Here is a 23279-nt window from a genome sequence, read left to right on the forward strand (position 1 = left end):
TTACTTCCTTCCTAGGTGGTGATAACAATCCCATTAAAAGGTACTATCTCTCCCTCTATGTGCAACAATATAAAATTGTTTCAAAGGATGTACATTTATACACAAGCTGTTATGCTGGATTCTCTGAAAAAGTGCGTCTGTTGATAAGGGCATTCTTCCTACCCACTGCAATAACTTATTTATAGACAGTTTGCCATTCACTCAAAAGAAAGGACACAGAAAACCTTGCAGAACTGCATTCTTAGGAAACACAAGCACACCACTAAAATGGAACCAGCCTTTGAGCAGCAATTTTGTATCAGCCTGTGTGTTTATTTACCTGCTGAAGTATCAAGATGAGTGGATGAGCTCATTAATTTCATTTCAAGTCCCTGGGTTCTAGTATTATGGGAGAAGGAGAAAAAGTTTTCGCTATTCGTGTTCTTTCCTGTATTTTTGTTATAAACCTCTGCCATGCCTTCCCTTAGTCACTTTTTAAAATTTAAAGTCTGAATGCTTTAGTAACTCTAGAGTTAATAATGCTTCTTACCTATTTAACTGGGGCAGAAGTTAAGATGGGTTTGTAATCTTCAGGTGCTTCCCTAGATTAGTGTTTTTTAAAAAATAGTGTTTTTGACTATTGACTATTTTCCAGTATTATGTAAAGAGGTTGTTTTCTGCATATTTATACAAGGAAATGAACATATCTTGGGTATACAGTCATACCTCTAGATACAAACGCTGCATGTTGCATTCGTCATGGGTTATGAAGACGCCGAACCCGGAAGTACCAGAAGCGCCATTTTGCATCACGCACATGCGCAGATGCGGCGCTTCAGGTTGCGCGCTGCTCATGTTGTGAACGGGGCTCCAGAACGGATCCCGTTCGCAACCAGAGGTATGACTGTATATGCTCCTCAAACGACTTGGTTTTTCAACTTTATCTTTTCTGTCTAAACACAGAACTTTCCTAAAGGCCTACCTTAATAAAAATTTGTTATTCTGTTTCATATTTGACAACTTATCACATCCAGAATCAATTGCAAGTATTTTTTAATCCTTGGGACCATAATTCAAATAACGTGTGAATATCGTATGACCAGCCTTGGGGAAAGAATAAGGATTTGGCACCATACTATTTCCCTAACTTCCTCGGTATGATTCACTGGGGTGGGGGTGCAGGGCAGTATAAATATATGGGTAGCTGCCCCAGCACAGATCTTGATGAGGCTGCAGCCTGCCCAGCACCATTCCCGATTTGTCTTGGCTCATCACTGACCTCTCATAAGGCATGCTCTTTAAATATCAAAATCTGGTCTTCAAAACATTACGCATCTGCCAGAGCCTCCCTTACAGCTATGATGTGCTTGTAAAGGGACTTGCAGTTTTCCAAGTGGCAGATCAGATATAATGAACACAATTACAATAAAGGGGCATTAAAATAAAATAAGGATGGAGATTATAATGATAGAAATAACACTTCCATGAGGATTTCACATTGTCCTCCCAACCACACAGAAAGAAGGGTAGGCAGTTGTTCTGCAGGGCTGGACCAATAAGCTTTGCTGCCTGAGGCAGAGCTGAAAATGGTGGCCCCTGCCCCTCCCAGTCTAAGTGAACATGCACAGTTGGTTTTGAATGAATGTTGTATTTCAGACTGGTACCTAGAGCAAACATAATGCACACTACAGTGGTACCTCGGGTTACAGACGCTTCGGGTTACAAACTCCGCTAAACCAGAAAGTAGTTGCTCCAGGTTAAGAAAGGAAACCGCGCGCCAGCAGCACAGCGGCAACAGGAAGCCCCATTAACGAAAGCGTGCCTCAGGTTAAGAACCGTTTCAGGTTAAGAACGGACCTCAGGGACGAATTAAGTTCTTAACCCGAGGTACCACTGTACTACCAGCCTCCTACATGGCCTCCCAAAAACCAAAGATCTGGGGTTTGCCCAGAGATAAATATTTCCCTTTAGCTGTAGTGTTTTTAGAGGGTTGTTGATACAAGCAATAAATTGAGAGTGTACATTTTATATCAGAGAAAAAAGGTCCCACAACTGTTATCAAATCTCATCTAGACATTGAGCGAACATTCAGCCAGTAGCCTTACGTAAATAGCTAGTAATTTGTCTGAAGAAATATTTAATGTCAGTAGAACGTATCTGTGAGACTAATAATGCTGACCGTTGTACATGTAGAGTGGATAGGGACTAATGTAGACACTGATCATCTATCTCTAATAAATATTGATAATCCATTCCTAATAAATAATTTATCTTAGGAATCTAGATAACTTGGAACTTCTTCTCAAATTCGGTAGCGCGAGTTGCACTATTTATTTAAAGTATTAAGATGTTTATTAAGTGTGTCGCAACTAATTCACACTGCAAAAAAAATCTAGTAAAACAGTAAAAAAATCAATATTTGTACTTATATTCATTTATTTTTGTTCTGTTTTATTTTAAACCTTTATAACCCGCTCTTCCAAAAAAAGAAAAAGAAAGAAAGCCTTTCCCATGGTGGGTTACAAAAACAAAAGCAATAACAGATTCAAACATTAAAAGCAGCAGATGAAAATAGCAGCATTTTTTTAAAAAAGAAAGAAAGAAAGAAAGAAACCATCTTCAGGGAATAAAATTTCACATTTTAAAAGGTCTGGGAAAATAAAAAAGAACTTTGCCTGGTGCTGAAATGACATCAGAGCAGGCGCCAGGTGAGCAATAAAAATAACTTAATCAGCAGCACCAAAGGAGAAGCAGTCTAAAGATCAAATAAAATCAGAAAAACAAAACAATAAAAGAACAGCAGCCGCAGATCACCCATTAAATTCTTGGAGAATAAAAAGGGCTTAACCAATTGTCTAAAGTGATAAAAATGCTAGAGCCACCTGAGTTCTTCCCCAGGGAGATAGTCCATAACCTAGTCTTTGCCAACCTGGTGCCCTCCAGAGATTACAAAACATGTGTTGTAGTGCAAAACATCTGGAGAGCACCAAGTTGGTAGTGGTTGTCCTAACCTGTGTATCCCCCTAATATCATCTCCAGGTTTGAGGGGCCTGTGGTATTTCCCCAGATATTATTGGGGGATTCCAACAATGAAGAAGGTGGCAGGTAGCCCTGTCCTCTATCTTAGCTCCCTCTCCAGTTTATTTTCACCAGCTGCAGAGGTGAGAATAAAGAGGCTGGCAGTTGCAAATGGCTGCCACTAAAACTGCCCACATGCTCCAAGCTATACTATATAACATTACTGAGGACATTTCTAATGCTCACATGACACTCAACAGTCAGCAGACACTCAGGGATGTCAGCAGTAGTGGGCTCTTGACAACTGCCCAAGGATGTTGTGGCAGTGGCCCAAAGGATCACAATAAATGTGTTAATGTGTACCCCTGTAAATCCTTGAGTGTGCTTCTAATAGAGAAGTTATGGCAGCCTGTTTCTTTAAGAAACTGGTGATTTTTCAAGTTGCCCCCCCCAAAAAAATTGGGGCAGAAATGCAACTAATATGTGAATCACACAGCTACAGCTCAAAGCTAGAACGTAAGTTGCTACATGGTGCAAATGGCTACACGTAACACAGGTTCCCAACATGTACACTAACACAATGTAACGGAACATGGTGGGAATCAGAACTTAATCAGCAGAAATTGTCAGTGCTTATTGCGCATGTGTATTAAACATGAAATGAGGTAATGGTGTATATGATTGGTGAAAATTGAAATGCTTTGTTTGAAATTTTATAAATACCACTGCCTGGACCACCGTCAGGGTTGCAGTTTTGCAGAATGATCCGACTGTAACCTATTGCTTTGCAATACACAAAGCTGAACTCCTAACTCCTCATGTTTCTGAGTTTTATTGGCATAAACTCAGGAGATAATCTGTTTTCTGGCTTACAACCTTTTGGTGCCGTGGCTCGGATTTGAACCGAGGTTGCTGCAGCCACAACGCAGAGTACTAACCACTATACGATCATGGCTTACAACAAAGTCACCTTGGGCACCACCACAGAAAAGGCCCTCACCACAGCCACTACCCATTTAGTGTCAGAATGCAGTGACTGTTGTGGAGGGTGGAGCTGATTAAAAAAATCAATCCTCCTGTCAGACTGGGAATATCTCACTCACCCAGTTTAGGATATTCCACCATTCTTCAGCAGAGTTTCTTTTAGCAAAGTAAGTGGCTCACGTATATGTCAAACAAAGCTTTAATAATAAAGAAAACTGTATCACAGTAACATACTGTCTAAGAGGAACCTACCTGTAACTAAAACAACATGGTGAGGCAAGGATGACAGTTGGTCTCTCTAACTGAACTTAACTGAACACACAAAGGGAGGAGCCAATTCCGGAGCACAACACAAAAGCCCCGCCCAACAGATGCCAGACATTCTACTATTCAAATTAGGCCCCAGTGTTTTTCTTACAGGGACATCCGAGAAAGGCCCCTGAAGCAGTTCTTAAGACTTCAGGCAGATTCATATGGAAGAAAGCTGTCCCTTTGTCACTCAGGTCCTGAGTCATTGAAAGCCAAAACCAATATCCTGAGTGGTGCCCTGAAAAACCCTTGAAGCCAATAGAGATTTCTTTTACCTGGGTGAAAAATCAACAATTAACAACAGCAGCAGCAGCAACAACAACAACAAAAAAGCCCTTTGGTTCAACATGTCTATCCATGTTCGCTCAAGCTCTAGAATGCCTGGAAATTGCAGCTGTTGAACAGAACCTTCTAGAAGTCTAGACATGTGATAAGATACTTTTCCTACACCACAGTTTATGGTTATAAAAGGATATATATATATATATATATATATATATATATATATATATATAGATATGTTGCTGTTGTTCAGTCGTTCAGTCGTGTCCGACTCTTCGTGACCCCATGGACCAGAGCACGCCAGGCACGCCTATCCTTCACTGCCTCTTGTAGTTTGGCCAAACTCATGTTAGTAGCTTCCAACCATCTCATCCTCTGTCGTCCCCTTCTCCTTGTGCCCTCCATCTTTCCCAACATCAGGGTCTTTTCTAGGGAGTCTTCTCTTCTCATGAGGTGGCCAAAGTGCTGGAGCCTCAACTTCAGGATATATATATATATATATATATATATATATATATATATAGGCTCCCCCTTTTTTGACATTCTAACATTATAAGGTTTGACAATTTGCTTATTTGTTACGACATTAATGCCCCACAAGTTGGCCTCATTTTTTCCTCATAACGAATCTGTGAGGTAGAAAAACCTAGTATGAGCTATAGACCCAACTGTCCTCCCAATTTCTCCTTAAAATGGCAGGCTATGATTCAGTCAATGTAGCCTTAAGATAGGTCTGTGACTGTGACCGTATAATCAGTCTTGTGTATCCTAGTTACTAATCTATCTGCCATATTCTGTACCAGCTTGAGTTTCTGAATAGTCTATCCAGGATAGGCTTGCCATACATCAGGAAAATTCCTGACATGTCCTGGTTTTTGGGTGTAAAAATGCGAAATGTCGGGGGAAACCTGGATGTATGGCAATGTGATGGAAAAAGCAGTGGAAACAGCTCCAAAAGTTTAAAATCACTATTTTGGGGAGAGGTTTTGGGTTTGTTCCCAGAGAAAGCTTTTGGGGTCTTCCTTAAAAAAAAAAAACTCAACAACTGTGGGTGTCAGATATATCTATGATGGAGATAACTGTAACAAGGCTATCTCCAATCAATTATCATGAGGGCAAGTGGACATGAAACACCAGCAACCTACTGACTGAATCTAGGCTCTCAAAAAGAAGACTCATCCAAAGAATAATTATGCAAATGTTAACATTAAACATTATTTTAGTCTCTTTAGCCTCAGTGGAGCTGTTTGAGTGGTAACAGTTAAATGCAAAAAAATGGCAAAAGAATGAAGACACTGCCATACTAAAAGACTAATTCATTTCCTTGGGAATACTAATACTAAAGCACAGAAACGATGTGCCTTGGTATCTCATTCTAAAAATGGTCTTGGTTTATACTTTGGGTACTTTTGTGCTATGCAAATGTCTGTGCAATTAGCATTTCAAGGGAAGTTATAAAACGCTTCCAAAGGACAATCATTTGGGAATGCCACCACTGAAGAATAGCTTGTGACAGAGCTGGATCGTTTTTTGTTCAAATTATAATGAAATGCTAGCAAATACGAATGTTTTATACTCTGAATTTAGGACTTTGATAATAACTTGGGTTTTAGTTATACTGGCTGTCGTGGCTTTAAACGTGGGTTTAGGAGGGGTTTCAGATGCCTATTGCTCAGGCACCAAGATTATTTGGCAGGCAATGTCTTCTGGCTGAAGCTACCTCTGTAAATTGCTCAAATTAAACAAGGAGAAATAGAAAACCAGGACAAACTTTCGGTTCCTCCTTGGTCCTTCATGTTTGTTTTTAATTACTTTTTGCTGTTTGTTTTTGATTTCTTTTTGCTTTAACTTGCTTTTATTTTTTTATGATTTTATTGTCTGCTTTTATGTTTTGACGTGGTTGTAAACCACTGTGATATATTTTTTATGATACAGCAGTTTGTAAATACTTAAATAAAATAAGTTTTGCCTCTCTCATCCACACTAAATAACTCGTTACTGCAAATAAAATGTAAACATGCTCCAAATGTATATCCTCATCCTCATCTGGATGCACACAGAAAGATTGCATTTGAAATCAGAAGGTCATTTGTCTGTTTGGCACAGGGCCAGATAGTGATATTTTACTTCCTGAGGTGAAGAAGTAAAGGGCTCCCGCTCCCACAGAAGTCAAGGTACATAATTACCAAGGCTGCTTTTTATTTGAAACAAAAATGACAATGGATAATAATAATTTAATAATAATACTTTTATTATTCATATCCGCCCCTCTGACTGGGTTTTCCTGCCAGTATGCATTGTGATAAAAGGTAATGTGAAGTTTGGCCCCAAGGGAACTTGTGGTAAATTCAAGAAAATATATTAATTTCAGCACAGTTCTGGACTTTTTCCATCCTGCTGTCGAAATTGTTATTGTGATGTTCCACTGAATATCAGAAAAGGCGTAGGATCAAACTCCGAAACATTCAATTGAGAAAGTCCTGATGAAGACTAGAAAAGTTAGAGTGGACAAAAGTGTTAACATCGGAAGTGTGATCATATCAAATGAGGCCACAATGAAGCCCCTCAGGCTGAACAACTGGGAGATTGTCAATAATTTTTGCAGTGCTGCCCGAGTAAAGTGGAGAGGACAGAATCCAAATTGAAAAGAATCAAGAAAAGAGAGGTTACAAAAAAAAGAGAGACATCAATTGCAGGCAGTTCACTTCAAGAACTCAGTGGTGTGATGAAGTGGGGGAGAATGATATGTGATAATAGCTGGAGTGGGAGGAGAAGTCATGTTTGAGGATTGAATAGAACCTGAATTTTGCAATGGTGAAAGTTGATAACCAAATGCAAATCCAGAGTTGAATTATATTGCACCCAAGATGTGCAGCACTGCGTGTCCACCCCAGATGCATAAGTAGTCTGCCCACCTATCCGTTCTTCCCTTGATTACGGTCACATTCACACCATACATTTAAAGCACCACGTCGACAGTAATGGCTTCCCCCAAAGAATCCTGGAAACTGTAGTTCATTAAGCATGCTTAGTGTTGTTGGGACACCCTCAAAACTCTCATTCCTAACACCATTCCTAACATCACAAACTACATTTCCCAGGATTCGCTGGGCGAAGCCATGACTGTTCCAAGTGGTATAAGAGTGCTTTAAATATATGGTGTGGGTGGAATTTTAAACACAGCCACCAGCGCAGGCACAGCCAGAGGTCTCCGGAAGAGAATGGCAGGCCAAACTATGTTACTGGTACAAAGATTCCACCCCCCCCCCCTTGCAAAAAAAAAAAAAGACCAGTCTCTAGAGTTCTGTGGACCTCAGCAATCCCATGTTTGCATTTTGCCAGGCCTGCAAATGCCCCACCCCAAACTCCTACCTGTGGCAAAACCCCAGAGCCATTCGGACAGCTGCTTCTGCTGTTGACACTGTAACAGTGACAAATGCATTGTTCCGACAAGATCACTTTAAATAATTCACAGGGAGCTGGGGATTAAGACAGTGTTTTTCCCTGTCTCTGCTGAGATTTAAAACACTTCCAGCTGGGAGATTTAAAAGACTATAATGGACTGTTTCTTCTCCTAGCTCCCCTCCCCTTCACTATCCCAAAAGCGAACTCAACAATAACACACACACACACAGAAAATGTCAGAAGGGTAGAAGGAGAAGGTGGGGGGGAGAGGGGGGAGAAAGCTTGGCTGGTAACCATGGCAATATCAGGCACACTATTCAGCTGTCATTATTCCAAAGGTTCATACATGTCATTATCTAGGACGTCAAATAAAAGCTGCCTATCACTCCTGTCCTTCAAAGATTGAATAAAAACAAGCTACGGGACAGACACTAGACTAGAGGGTGTCTCCCTAATGGTGGGTATCCAAATAACATCTTGGCACCCAAATAAAAGAAAGGGAGAGAGAAATGCCTCTTAGCATGTATACTTGTTCATTCTGGCCTGGATTCCTTATTTGGTCATATATGGTGTTTATGACAGATTATCAACATTAACTCTTACAAAAGGCAGCCGGGATCCAAAACCATTTAGGTGACAAATGTATTGGGAATTTTGCAGGACAGAACTTGTCTGCCTAAGCAACAGATTTGTGTAACCCAAAGCCTTGATTCTCCATCATGTATCTGTCTGAGGTAAGATACAATCCTGACTCATTTCAGGCCCAAAAAGTCACAGTACATATAACATTTCCCCCCAATAAGGTTAGGCTCCACATGCATGCATTGGGAAATGACTGTGCGTTAGAGCTTTAAACATGTGTACATCCTGCACAACAGGTAACCGTTTGTTTTCCCTACATGTACACGGTCTATATAGGGGGGGGGAACCACACATCAGTCTTGATTATCCAAATGCAATCCTTACACGTTGTGATCTGGGTCAACTCTCCCTTGGTGTGTATATCTATACTGAGCCGAGCCTGAGCCTGTCACTAAAAATACCCATCAAACTCTCACCATAAACAGCAGACCCCTAAAGGTCTCTGGTGATTTGCAATTGACCCTGCACAAGACATGAATTAGATTTCATTCTCCTCCCTTTCAGCTCTTATTCGGCCATGTGGGCTGAGGGGGGGGTAGTTGGACATGGGAGTCATGGATTCATATAACTTGCTCAGCAATGGGCTCCTTGGGGAAGGGATTGGGCTAGCTGCTTGCCATCTTCTCAATATCAGTTCCCCATCTTGTAAAATGGGGATAAGCCTATCCCTACGGGTGGTTGTTAAAGCAAGCAAGATGCAGATTCACCGTGCACATTAAAATGCTATCTAAAGAACCAATATTAACCTGCATTTGCTTCACAGGGTTAGCACAAAGAACATGGCCAAAGAGCTACAGATGGCAGGTGAAAAATACAGGCATATGAAACAGCAAGCGGGGATTATAAACATGTGCACCACTGAACAAGTCAAGAACGCTACAGTAGAAAACTCCTGTGCCAATCATCTCTCTCCAATGCAAGGATATAATCCTCCATTAGCACACCAAGCCCATCCTGCTGCCGCTAATTTACACCAGATGAGAATCTAGCCCCTTGGAGCTGGTTTCTCCTTTAGCAGATGGCTACACTGATCTGACTGGCTTTTTATTATTCTTTTAAGAGAATAATTATTTCCCAAGGCTAGGTGATGCTGCTGTGTTTCACTTAAAGGCACAGATGTTAATTTCTATTATAGCCTCTGTTGGCTGCATTAGGTTTGCTTGAATCAGAATGGCCACCAGAACGGTCCCTACAATCCTTCAGTACAGCAAAACCAGTAATATATTACAACATAAAGCAGGCACACGTCAGCCACAGTGCAGCTGCAAATGTGTTACAGAAAATTCATCTTCATGTTCTGCCTGGGAATTAAGCACTGCAGACTGTCCAGCTTACACAGGCACCAATGTTGCAAGAAGCAGTTAGGAATGGGCTCTTAACATGCTCCTCTGGCCACTTTAGGTAAAGAGTAAAGCATGCAAAGTGAGCTGAATTTTAATGTACATCCATGTGTCACGAATTCACCTCTGGGTTGATTCCCCTTCTCTACCTTGGACCCTTGTGTGTTGAGCATGAATTCCGTGTTCTTTGAGGTCAGAGGGTGATTGGGTAAAAGGAAATAGGTACAATGTGTTCACTGGATTCTCATGCTGTTCAATTGACCAACCGACGTCTCCACATTAAGCCACTGCAGATTTGAAATATTGACCTTTAGCAAATGTGATTTATGAAACAAAAGCTGTCATGATCGCTCTGGTTGGGGAGGGACCATAGGTAAGTGGCAGAGGAATTGTTTTCTGTGCTGAAGACCCCAGATTCAATCCTTGATGGGAAGGACCTTCACTCCATACCCTGAAGAGCAGGATAATGCTGAGCTACATCAGGGCTGACCAAGACATTTTGCTGCCTAACACAGAAGAGCAAGTGGTGCCTATTCTCGACTCAAGATGCATAGTATCCAAGGCTGGCCAAGTTATTTTGGCATCTGAAGTAGAAAGCCCCACAATTGCCTCTCCTTGGGAATAAACAATACAATATTAATAAATTAACCATTCGCTTCCCTTTCAGAGCACACAAAATTAGCAACCACTTCATTCTGCCCAATGATAGGGCCGGCCCTAGGCTAGATGGAGAAATATTCTGACTTTGAATAAGGCAGAGTCTGGAGTTCTGTAATAGGTTATGAACTACATAATAAAACATAAATGGTTTCTTTGGCCTTGCTGATTCTACTGTAATATACAGTTACTGACTCACACTTGTGTGAATGAAAGGGTTAACCTGAGCCCTGAACTCAAGTTACCAGAGTAAGTGTGGCTAGGCAGACCCACAGCAGCCTCTGTTCCCAAACCACCTCTCTCTTTTTTCACTTCATGATTCCAGGAACAAGCAATGAAGGAGCCATGTAGCTAATGGCTCCCAGCTGCAAGAAAAAGCAAGTGAACTGAATCTCTCCAAAAGGGAGATTTTAAAGCCTGCATCTTTGCACAATCATTTTTGTAAGAAAACCAGGTTCTTTTCCTTTTTAAGTCATTTGGAACCTTTTTCACCTTCATTTACTGCCAATGAATGGAGACTTATTTGCTGTAACATCTGGAAACTGAGTATAATATCCACTTATTTACAAAGCTAAGTGCCTGTGATTTATTCTAGCCTCAGAATTTTCATGGGGAACATTTGTTTAAAGGTGGATGGGGGCAGAAGTAAATCTAACCAAGTTTTAATGTGCTTAGAGCAATTGTGCTTAACTCTGTTATGAGAGAGTAAGGATCTTTCTCCCTCAAACCTTTCTCTCCCACAGATTACGCAGGTCCTTTCAGTGGTTTTCAATGCCAGTAATCATGGTAACCTTCTGGGGTGTGAATAGGAGCCACCATGCTTTAATGAGTCCCCTCTTACCTGACAGGTAAGTTCCAGAAGGGATGCTGTAAGGAAGAACAGAGTTTAGTTCTGCACCATGCCTTTTATGCCATTGGGCTACGTCAGGTATGACCAAACATGGCCCTCCAGCTGTTCTGGGACTACAATGGCCCATCATCCCTAGATAACAGGACCAGTGGTCAGGGATGATGGGAATTGTAGTCCCAAAACAGCTGGAGGGCCAAGTTTGGTCATGCCTGGGCAAGGCAGTGTGGTGGGGTGCAGAGCTCCATTTCATCTCCCATGCTATTTAATTTCTACATCAAACTACTGTCAGAGGTCATGGTGAGCTTTGTAACAAAGGGCTATCAATATGCTGATGACACAGAGCTCTTTTTTTCTCCTATTTGTTTGCTCTAGGAGAGACAGTGGAAATGGCTGCCTAGAGTCAGTAATTGGCTGGATAAGGCCTCATAAACTGAAGATTAATTCAGACAAGATGGAGGTACTATTTGTAGACATTCCCATTGGCCAAGCAGATGGTGAACAACCTGTTCTGGGTGGATATGCAGCTTGGAGGTGCTATTAGACCTGGATCTAACTCTGAATGTCCAGCTGGCATCAGAGGCATGAAGTGTCTTTAATCAGCTTAGGTTGGTATGCCAACAGAAGCCACATGAAAACAGAGGCAGCCTCCCCACAGTGTTCCATGCCCTAACAACACTTAGGTTCAGTTTATGCAATGCAATATATGCAGGGCTGCCTTTGGAAACTTTTCAGAAACTTCATTTGTTTTGGAACACAGCAGCCAGCTGGTTAACTGGGACTCAGGTCTGAACATATCTTGCCTAAGTTAAAAGATCTTCACTGATTTCCATACTGGGCCATATTCAGTGAACCTGTTGCACTAGCAGATGCTAGTGCAAAGATTCCCTCTAGCACAATGGGAATCCCCACCTCTCCTCCCCCTGTGCACATACTGTTCATCCCCATATCCACTCTGGGGAGTTGGAGGGCTTGGGGAGGGGAAGGTTCTACCAGGCAATACAATTTAATGTGTCGGCTTTGACATAAAGTCCTAAACAGCTTGGGAACACTATTTCCAAAAGGCTGACTCCTCCTCTTTCTAAGATCAGCTACAGATGCTCTAATTGAGATGTCCTTACATTCAGAGGCTGTGTGGCCTGTGTTCAGCAACAAGACCTTCTCTGTGTTGGCACCTTTACTACAGACACTCTTATGGTGCTGGCCTGGCCATCCTTCAGGTACCTGAGGCTGTGTTGACTGGCAGGTACTTCTGTAGTAAAAACAGTTATTTCAAATTTTGTTGCTTTTTCATTTGGTTTTTCATTTGTTTTTGTTTTTGTACAGTCATACCTCGGGTTACGGCTGCTTCAGGTTGCGCGATTTCGGGTTGTGCACCGCGCCGAACCTGGAAGTGATGTAACGGGCTACTTCTGGGTTTTGGCACTCGCACAATGCACAGAAGCGCTAAATCGCGCTTTGCGCATGCGCAGAAGCGCCGAATTGCATCACGCGCATGCGTAGACGCAGTGGTACGGGTTGTGAACACTGTGGGTTGCAAATGCGCCACCTGCATGAATCGCATTCGCAACCCGAGCATCCACTGTACTGATTTTCATATTGCTTTTAAAAACTGCTACCCTTCTTAGAGGCAGAAAAGATGGCATATAAATATATTTCATAACCATGGTGTGGAAAAATAGTGTGAAAGCACCAATTGTATCTGAAAGAAACAACAATAAATCCAGAGGCAAGAAGGTGGAAAGAGTGGGAACTTTTGAGACAGCAGAAAAACCTTGAGAAGTTAAAGGAATGGTTAGAAAAGAATAGTAACTCCCAGTCACTGACTGCATTCTGCGGTTGTGCTATATTGTGCTCAGCTTTATAAGAAAGAGCCGCAGAGCCCCAGATTTGTGCACTCTCTCCATCTCCTCCTGCAACCTCCACTTTAGTTTAACCACAGTTTAGCCCATCATCTGAAACCTCAACTGTGGTCAGTCCTAATCAGGGTTTCTTGAAACAAGTACTTGATACAGCAGACTCTTCTCCATGAAAGTTTATAACGAAACTGTTATATTTTAAAGTGCTATGGAACTCTCAACAGCATTTTTGTATACTCCTTCCAGCAATAAAATAATTAACTTTCCTGATTTTTGAAGCAATGTGTTTTTTCCAGAGCACTCCTCTGCTTCTGCACACACATCCAGCTTGCAAGATATTAAATTATTAATGGATATTATTCATTTTACTGCTTTTATTAGTTTCATGTTCAGACATTCAATTTTTATGCATTTGCTTTTTCTCTGCTCTCCTAATATTTGCCACCTTTTTCCTCCCCCCCCCCCCAATGGGATTTATTATGGCAATTTAATGTTTTCTATTCATTTGGGGCACTTCTTAAGATATACTAACCAATTTTTCTATGGTGCTTCCAGAGATCAATGACTTTTCATCTGTGTTTGAATGCCATGTTGAATCAAGATGGCTGACTAAACCTTTGAAAATTGCACTGGGATTGTTGTTTCTTAGAATTCTGAAGCAATGCTGAGTTCTAGGCACCTAAGAATGGCGTATTTTATTTTTTAAAACTTAATTTGTTTTTTTTTTCCCTTGGTGAAAGGTGCATGCCCAAATCAGGCATATGATTCAAATATAGCAGGAAACTAAACATACCGGTAACTGAAGACCTCCTTGCTTGGTGTGGAACTCTGACAATGGTAGGGGAAAGTGATGGCTCACACAAGCAGAAGTGTTGCTCATATCTCAACATATTAAGCTGCTTTTCTTCATTCCACGATCAATCTGGTGGACTAGCCACAAAACCCAATATTTCCCCCTTCTTTCAACAAGGACCTTCTCCACCCCTCACCCTGAACCCAGCTAACAATAGCGTTATTTTTCTTTTCTGTTTCTCTTTTGATGGCTGCACATAATCTGGTTACTGTACAGTCCTTACCTAGGGAGATATATCCTTGCTGTTATTGACCAATTAGATTCCACCTGAAGTCCAGACCCTTTTATGATCATTAACGTCATGCAAGGAATAGCTGGACTTCTTTCCCTGGATAATTAAGGGCCGTTTCAAATGCAATTACCCCCTCAGGATGCTTGGCCCCACCTTAACTATTTCCGTCCCCAGCAACATGACCATATAATGGAAGAATCTGTCCTATTAACAACAATAAACAATCTTTACAACAACTGATCCCTAGGGATAGCTTTTTAAGCCCATGAACATAGCACCCCCTCCTATCTGCACAATAATTTAGGTGAAGTACTTGGATTAAAGCCAGTTTAAAGGGAGATCTCAGGGTCATTTCTGATGTGATGCTGAAGCCCACTTCAGGCATTCAGTCTATACATGCAAGAGCAAAAGTGTGTAGCAGCATAGGAGCAACATGTACCAGCTCTGACCCCTAAGTTGGTTTAGGGGCATCATAGGATGGGCACCCTACAGTTAGCAATGGCTGTGGCTGGGAAAGGTGGAAAAGGAAGAGGCAGTAAAGGAAGAAGCTGTGATAATATGCCTCTTGCCAGAACACGAAGCTCTCCCAACTTCCAACAACACCAGGTGCTGATTCTAGCCCTGCTAATATCCATGCATCTAACTGAAATACCTGAGAAAGGGAAGCATATAAATACTCAATTTCCCCCATTCCATCTTCCCTTCTTTGAATTAGCTTTCTTTGTTGTTGCTTTTCCTCTTCTCTACCTGCCTCCCCCCATGCCCCCTTTCCCCCTCATATCATCCATCTGCCTTCCTATCTGTTCTGCCTTCTAGCTCTGCCTTTCTTCTCTTCCACTGCAGCCTCTGACTGTGTACAGAATTGGTCTGCCTATCCATATGTTTGTTGCTAGATACCATATTTATCTATCCACCTGCTCTGTCTTTTGTCTGCATTCATTGCCATCCCGTTGACTACGCATTTTCCTGGCAATTTCTCTCTCTCTTTGAGATAGCAGCAACAAGTTCTGTTTCATGTCACAAATATTTTTTTCCCCTCCCCAAAGCAGTAGGCAAGGAAGTGATGTTCCCTCTCCACACTCATGGTGCATACAAGGAGATGGGAACGTTCACTTAAAGCAAATCCAGGTTTCTGCCAAACATGTAAAGATTGGGAATCACAGGAGAGATGCACCAAGCTGAATCCACTCTCTTCCCCTGCCACCACACAGCCTTCTCTGGCTTATTATTTCTAATGCAGATTCTCATGGAATTAGGAGGAAAATGGTGTCAAGGGAGATGTGGGAGGCAGAGAAAGGGAAAAGCAACCCAGGCCCACAGTTTCTTCCTTCATGTCCCGCACCACCACTGTGTGTGCAAGGAAACATACACACTGCTTTTTAGATGTTTGATAGAGACTGGTTCTCAGACACAGGTCTCTGCCAGATGTATAATATGGCTCACCAAACAGCAGAACTTCCCCATGCAATGCATAACTATGCAGAAGTGGTTCACCCCAAGGGCTGGAGCTACAGCACATGCCTGCAGGAAGGGCATCACTGCTGCTTACCAGGAAGGAAAGGAAGGGAGGGAGGTGACAGTGAGATTGGAGATTCACAGGCACACTGAAAGGAGTGCTGGATTGGCATTATCTATGCCAGCATGGTGTAGCCGTTAAAAGCGGTGTACTCGTAATCTGGTGAACTGGGTTCGCTTCCCCGTTCCTCCACATGCAGCTGCTGGGTGACCTTTTGGCTAGTCACACTCATCTGAAGTCTCTCAGCCTCAATCACTTCACAGAGTGTTTGTTGTGGGGGAAGAAGGGAAAGGAGATCGTTAGCCGCTTTGAGACTCCTTAAGAGGAGTGAAAGGCAGGATATCAAGTCCAAACTCTTCTTCTTCTTCTCCACCCAAGAATGATTCCAAAGGCCCCTTTTACAGGAAGTGCACCCAAAGTGGCCCAAAGGGATGAATTATTGCAGCAATGTGAGATATTGCTGCAGCAACTATCAGCCACATCCTTTGAGGTGCAATAAAATTATGTACAGAAAAGAAGAAGAAGAAGAAGAAGAAGAAGAAGAAGAAGAAGAAGAAGAAGAAGAAGAAGAAGAGTTTGGATTTGATATCCCGCTTTTCACTACCCGTAGCTGCATGTGGAGGAGTGGAGACACGAACCTGGTTCCCCAGATTACAAGTCTACCGCTCTTAACCACTACACCATACTGGCTCTGCAAAGGTCAATTAATAGGAACGATTCATTTCCCTCTTGTTAAGAGTCCTTTTTATCTTCGTTGCTTTGGCATGACTCTCTGTCTCTCAATCTTTCCATTGCTGACAAAACAATTGTCTCCAGCACAGCCTTCTCTCTCTCTCCCCCGCAACTAGCCCTCTATCACCTGTTTAAACCTACCTATTAAGGCAGCGACCATCTTTCTCACTGATCTTTTTCTCATGCACCTGTCCCTGTCTTTGTTGATCACTTTCACTGTCAGGGGAATGCGAGTCGGGTTATTTTATGCTCCCATTCTTCAAATGCACCTATTGTATAAAGAAGATGTTTTAAGTGCCTGAAGGTGGTTTGTTCCTCATTACTTCATAGAAGTGACATTAATAGCCAGAGAAGAGCACTGCTGAGTGCAATTATGAATGGTGTTCAGGTATGAAAGCTGCTTTGAGCCTGCTAATGTTTCCTAATTATAATCCTTTAGGTAGAGAGTGCAAGAGAGACAAGGAGGGAAGAGAGAGTGCTAAACATTGACTTATATACATGCTCCATTCACCTAGAGGGTGGCAGCATCCAGGGAGGAAGGGGCAGGTCTTGGTCAATTCCTTCTGAAAGGCAGCAGGCCCTTGCAAAGCTGAAACTGACATATTGAGCCGATTGACACTGTGCAGCTAATAACTGATGTATCGCGCCAAAGGCACATGGCAAACCACAGAAGAGCATGAATCCTCTCCACATGGACAGCTACCATGATAAAGCAAGCAATCAGTCAAGGCAAACTGCCCAGAACCAAAGGCCTAGGAAAAACAAGAACATTTGGTTTACAGACTGTCTGTCGTGTTGACAATACCAGAGGGTCTAAGGGGTGGGTGCAGACGGGGGTCTTAATTTCACAAATGAGCCATTGGCAGTAGGGTTTTGTTTGTGTTTTTAAACATTTGTCAGCTTTTCCATGGAAAGGGAAAATCCAGATTAAATTGGGGTGAGAGAGAGAGAGAATGAGGGCTGGCATTTTTGATGTCCTGATGTCATGTGGACACTGTGAAAGGGTTGCATACGTGAGCAGCACCAACCCCAAAATAAACATCCATCTGGAAGCCCACTTAGAGGAATCCTTGAGATGTATGAACATACCATCTAGACTTGCCAGACCAACCGTGGGACTCATACTGTGGGATAGAACCAGGGAACCACATACACTGCTTGGAGCTGTTTGAGGGGGATGGTGGGCTAAAAATGACTTGAACAACAAAAACCTTTTCCTCCCCACACAACCTGCTGCAGCATCTCACCCCACACCACTGCAGCATGCTTTTGATATACACAGTTGCATGTAACACCTTCAAAACAGTTCTACATTTGCGCACAAACTCTCCAACAGACACGCAGCACAAGTCTATGGCTGGCTCACGGTGTTCAATGGTACTTTCTCCCAAGTGTGCATAGGACTGCAGCCAGGACTAGGAAGCTGCTGTTCCCCAAACTCACTTCCCACTCCAGACTTCCTCCCCTTTCCATCTTCTTTGTAAACACACGATATTCAGTCCCACTGTCAGACCTTCTTGGTATCCTGCATTTCCCATCAAAAGCATGGGCTCCCTATTCCAGATCTTCCGCTAGTCAGCTGCCTCCCAAATACTCGGCTCAGAAGCCCTCCCTGCCACCTACCAAGGCCCCTACCCCTTTCAATTTATTTTTCAATTTACCTGTATTTCATTTCATTTTACTTGTTGTTTGACAGGGCTGCCTGTTTGGGGGTGTAGTTGAATGATTATTTTCTTGTCTGGTTTTTTTTGGGGGGGTGTAAGTGGTTTGTCTGTTCTTTTTGGCATGGCCAGATTTTTGTCAGTGAAATGAGTATTTTGTGGTACCCGTGATAGTTTCTCAGACATCCAAATGGTCCCCCAAGAAGTGGGGACCCTGCCCTAGTACACACTCTGCTCCTCTCTCCAGTCTGAAATCAGCATCTCCCTCCTCCTGCACAAAGCAATACGTGTGAAGGAATTCCCCCCAGCACCCAGGCTGCATTGCAAGCTACAAAGGAGCATGCAGAGTGTTCCCTGCTGAGCTGTTATTTCCCTGCGTGGTTATATACACAGGCAGGGGGTGACTCACTGCTGTATAATAGGATCTGGAGCATAAACGCAAAAGGTGGAATAGGCAAAAAGTTCAAACAAGCTCCCAGGCAGCTGTTTGCACAGCCCCACCTATTCCCAAATGCACATAGTGTGTCATCACCAGAAACTGGGATTCATGGGGGCTGCTGATATCTGAGTGTGAGTAGGAAAAAACAGCCCCATTGTGGGATGTGGCTGGGGGTGGGGGGTGTGAAGAGAATGGAAAGCTTAACATAGCTGACTTCCCACATCAGTGAAAGATCATTGTGTTGGATTGGCTGAAAGCACAACACAGGCAGTGCCCAATCTGCCTCCACTGTGCAGAGAGGTGGGCTTGAAAAAAAGGGGGGGCGGCACACCTGCCACACACAGCCACTCTCAAGGAAACAGGACCGTATGACAGTCAAGTCTGGCAAGGCAGTGAGAGTCTCACATATTGCCGCATCATGCAGCCCTACGCAGCCAGAGGACCTGCCAAGGGAGTTGCTGATTATTATCTGGGAATTCAAAGAGCAAGTGGGATTTCTTTTCATTCCAAATTCTTTTTTCAACAAAGAAAAAAAAATAGCATCCTGATGACTGAGGCATGAGTCAAGTTCCCATCATATATGTCACTTTGGATGTTTAAATATTATTGACAGCACGCAGGTTCTTCTTTAAAAAAAATTTAAAAAAAGAATTGTGAACCAACCCCAAATCATAAGCTTATACTCTCTCTCTCTCTCTCTCTCTCTCTCTCTCTCTCTCTCTCTCTCTCTCTCTCTCTCTCTCTCTCTCTCTCTCTCTCTCTCTGTGTGTGTGTGTGTGTGTGTGTTGTTGTTGTTGTTGTTTACTGGAAGAAGAAAAAAACATTCCACCCATTATAGCAGTCCAACTGCTGAGAAAAAAAAAAGATACCTGATATTGTTTGCATAAAATGAAACTTGTTGGTTTTGCCAATGTTTGGGTCAACATAAAAAAGAGAAATTAAGTCTTTTTTAATCAAGGGTTTTTTTACAGCACATTCAAGCCGACATATACATGAAATTATTACCTACATGAATAAAAAAAGAGAACAACCCCCACCAGACCTTCTAACAACCAGCGGACACACAAGAACATGTCAAAGATCCACTTACCCCTGAAGGTGGGTTTGCTGTCCATCCAAGTTCAGCTGTGGCTGTCCGAGTATCCATTAGGGTTTCTGAAGTGCACCAAAAAGAAAGAAGAGAAGAATTACTAAGCAAATCAGAAGTTGGAATAAAATCGCAAACACACTACAAAGATGTATCTGGAGATATATGTTCATTTTAAACCAATAGAAAATGATCACTGCTGAAAGTAGTCACAAGTTTAGGCACTTACCGTACTGTGATTTAGAACAAAATAAAATTAAAAAATCCTTCCAGTAGCACCTTAGAGACCAACTAAGTTTGTCCAGCAAAGAGTTTCTAAGCACTTTAAAGAATGCTATTATGGTATGTGCTTTCACAGATTAGAGTCTACTTCATCAGGTGCATCTAATGAAGTGGACTCTACTCATGAAAATATCTGAAATAATCAATTTATTGGCCTTTATGACGCTACAAGACTCTTGTTTTGCTACAACTAATAGCAGCTACCTCTGTGGAAGTCAATGCAAAATGTGCACATTCATTTAGTTCAGAGATTTCTCTATTTTCAGGGTCCAGTATGCTCTCCAGACACTAGCTAGGGATTATTAGGTTTTAAAATAAAGTTGGCATCTCCCACCAGCAAGGACTTTACAGATACAGGGAAGTATCCAATGCACTCGTTGTTAGTACAAGGATTTCCATGTTCACAATGGAACTCCCCCTCCTCTCCCTGTGCATGCCCCCATTCCCCTCCAGAGGGTTGAGGGTGAACTCAGAACAGATTTAGAGGGAGAGGAAGCGAAACATCTTTGCACTGATGAAACAAGTACACTGAATGTCACCCACCATGCACACATGCTCAGATGGTATAAGGCCATTAGATGAGAGATAAGCTAAAAGATCCCTCAAAGGGTCAGATTAGCAGCAATCTTTTGCCTTTCTAGAATGCACACAAGAATGCAGTATAATGTGGGGTGATACTTTTTTAAAAAAGCTTACTGCTTCTTTTATTTTTAAATTAAACTGGGCATGATGTGAGATCCAGACTAAATGAGTTGCTCCTAGTTCCCACAGAATGGGCCTAAACTAAAGGAGGATAGGTGTGGCTGAGAATTAGGAGAACTTTATGTACTGTAACAGCAACTCATGGAGGGACGCGGGTGGCACTGTGGTCTAAACCACATAGCCTAGGGCTTGCCGATCAGAAGGTCAGCGGTTTGAATCCCCACGACGGGGTGAGCTACCATTGTTCAGTCCCTGCTTCTGCCAACCTAGCAGTTCAAAAGCACATCAAGGTGCAAGTAGATAAATAGGTACCGCTCTGGCGGAAAGGTAAATGGCATTTCTGTGCACTGCTCTGGTTCACCAGAAGCGGCTTAGTCATGCTGGCCACATGACCCGGAAGCTGTCTGCAGACAAATGCCGGCTCCCTCAGCCTATAGAGCAAGATGAGCGCGCAACCCCAGAGTCGTCCACGACTGGACCTAACAGTCAGGGGTACCTTTACATTTAAGAGCAACTCAGCAACGGAAACTATCACCAAGAAGGTGATGGGCTCTCACTGGATGTTTTCAAGCAAAGGCTGGACAGCCACCAGTTGGGGATGCTCTAGCTATGGACTTCCTGCATGGACCAAGTGGTTGGATCAGATGGAACAACAAGACCCCCTCTAACACTGTGATTCTATGAAATCAATAGGGTTTAGATTATGCCATAGTGAACTTGCCCCATTGCTTTCAGTGGGAACAGAGTCCAACTAACTGAGTTTCAACCCAATTGCTCTTTTGCCACACCTTGATTTAAAGGAGCTAAAGCTGATTTGAGGGACTGAACCTACCCAAAAGACAAATGAATTTTGACCATCAACACCCATTTTAAATATGCTTAAATGCAACTGAAAATCTGGATGGCCTGGGAATTGTTGCCAATCACTGTGGGCTTCACTTCTATGTGACTGAGTTCATGCTGCATTTTCTCTACATCACCTCAAACACAAAAGCCTGAATCGCAAGGAGGACCTGACCCTATGGCTGGGTCTTTTAGCCAACACCTCCAAATAAAGTATAGCCTTGGTGCAGAGAGCTGAAGTACATAGATGTAAGATGCCAAGTACCCGCCTTCCCCGCAAATAATAAAAATAAAATCAATGGGTCAGCTTAAATTCTAACACTTCAGTTTAACAGGGCTGTTGATTGGTCAATTAGGCACCAAAATAATTGCCAGGCTTCAGCATCCAGAGCCCTTTTGAAAGTGTGGTCCAAGTAAAGGACTCAGATTCCCTGTTATCTTAAGACCGTATCTCCATTATCACATCTCTAACATTTGAATGTTACATAATTTTTTTAAAAGTGAAATGTAACTAGCATAATGAATTCAAAATGCCAGACTAGAGGATATAAATATGCCAGTTACTGCAGCTCTAGTCCCAAATTGCTTTGTTTTGCCCAGCAGTGAGGAGGATGGATGTAGTCAATTATAGGCTTTTCCATGAATAGCTGGTGGCTGGCTGACCAAATCTGTAATATATTTTTCCCCCTATTGTCTATATTGGCATCTGCTAGATATATTGATTTGTTGGTTATATGCGTTGCCCGTGCTGGCAAAAAACCAGAAGCATCAATATCAAACAACACTATTAGAATGTGTTATCAAATTTCATTTTTTTAAGGGAGGATTTTGTGGTGTAGTTTTTTGTTTAACAAAAGCATGGGTGAGCTGCAATACTGTTGATATTTTCCCAGACTCTCGTTTTTAAGAGTAACAATAATAGCAGCAACAAAAACATAGACAGACAGATGGGGAGAAAAATCTTCCAGGTTTTATTTATTTGTTTTCAACAGATTAAGTTGCTTGTCTACTGCAATTCCACCAAATGTTGGAAAAAGGAAATTACAATTGTCACCAGCATCTGGTCAAGCAGTTCCCTATTTGTTCTTCCTGTGCATTTCCTCGCTTTACACCTCACAGCTTAGAAAGCTATGATGTTTCAGATCACCACCTTTCACCCCAAGGCAGAAAGTTTCAAACTTTGTGAAATCATCCACATCCTTCTAAATGTACTTCATTTTAAGTAGCGCACTATCTCCCTCCAAACCAACTCCCTGCAAACACTTGTGCCACCTCCCACAAAGCCTTCCTTCAATGTATTACCATCTTCACAGTCTATTTGTTATTCAGACTCAAGTAACCAGGGTTTTGTCAGTAAGGGATTTACAACACTACTCTTCCCCTTTAGTACCGTATTTTTCGCTCCATAGGACGCACAGGACCATAGGGCGCACCTCATTTTTAGAGGAGGAAACAAGAAAAAAATTTTTTTCTGGTTTTCCTCCTCTAAAAGCCCTGGGTTTGTTTTGTTTGTTTTTTGAGGATCAGCTAAAAGTTTTGCAGCTTTTTTGCAAAGGGAAAAGCCCTGGCTTTTTGGAGGACCAGCTAATAGTTTTGCAGCTGTTTTTGCA

At 42.3% G+C, this 23279-nt stretch overlaps 1 protein-coding gene across 6 annotated transcripts in view; it reads right to left on the reverse strand.

Moving 5' to 3' along the window:
* EPHB1 (EPH receptor B1) overlaps positions 1 to 23279 on the reverse strand; it is a 334021-nt gene that overhangs the window by 207541 nt on the left and 103201 nt on the right. For all 6 annotated transcript variants that reach the window (XM_033150122.1, XM_033150121.1, XM_033150120.1 and 3 more), the window contains exon 2: positions 19846 to 19910. In XM_033150122.1, the coding sequence (XP_033006013.1) occupies positions 19846 to 19910 (65 nt within the window). The remainder of the gene's footprint in view (positions 1 to 19845; positions 19911 to 23279) is intronic.

The sequence above is a fragment of the Lacerta agilis genome, chromosome 5 (assembly GCF_009819535.1).
Source record: "Lacerta agilis isolate rLacAgi1 chromosome 5, rLacAgi1.pri, whole genome shotgun sequence".
NCBI classification, from domain to species: domain Eukaryota; kingdom Metazoa; phylum Chordata; class Lepidosauria; order Squamata; family Lacertidae; genus Lacerta; species Lacerta agilis.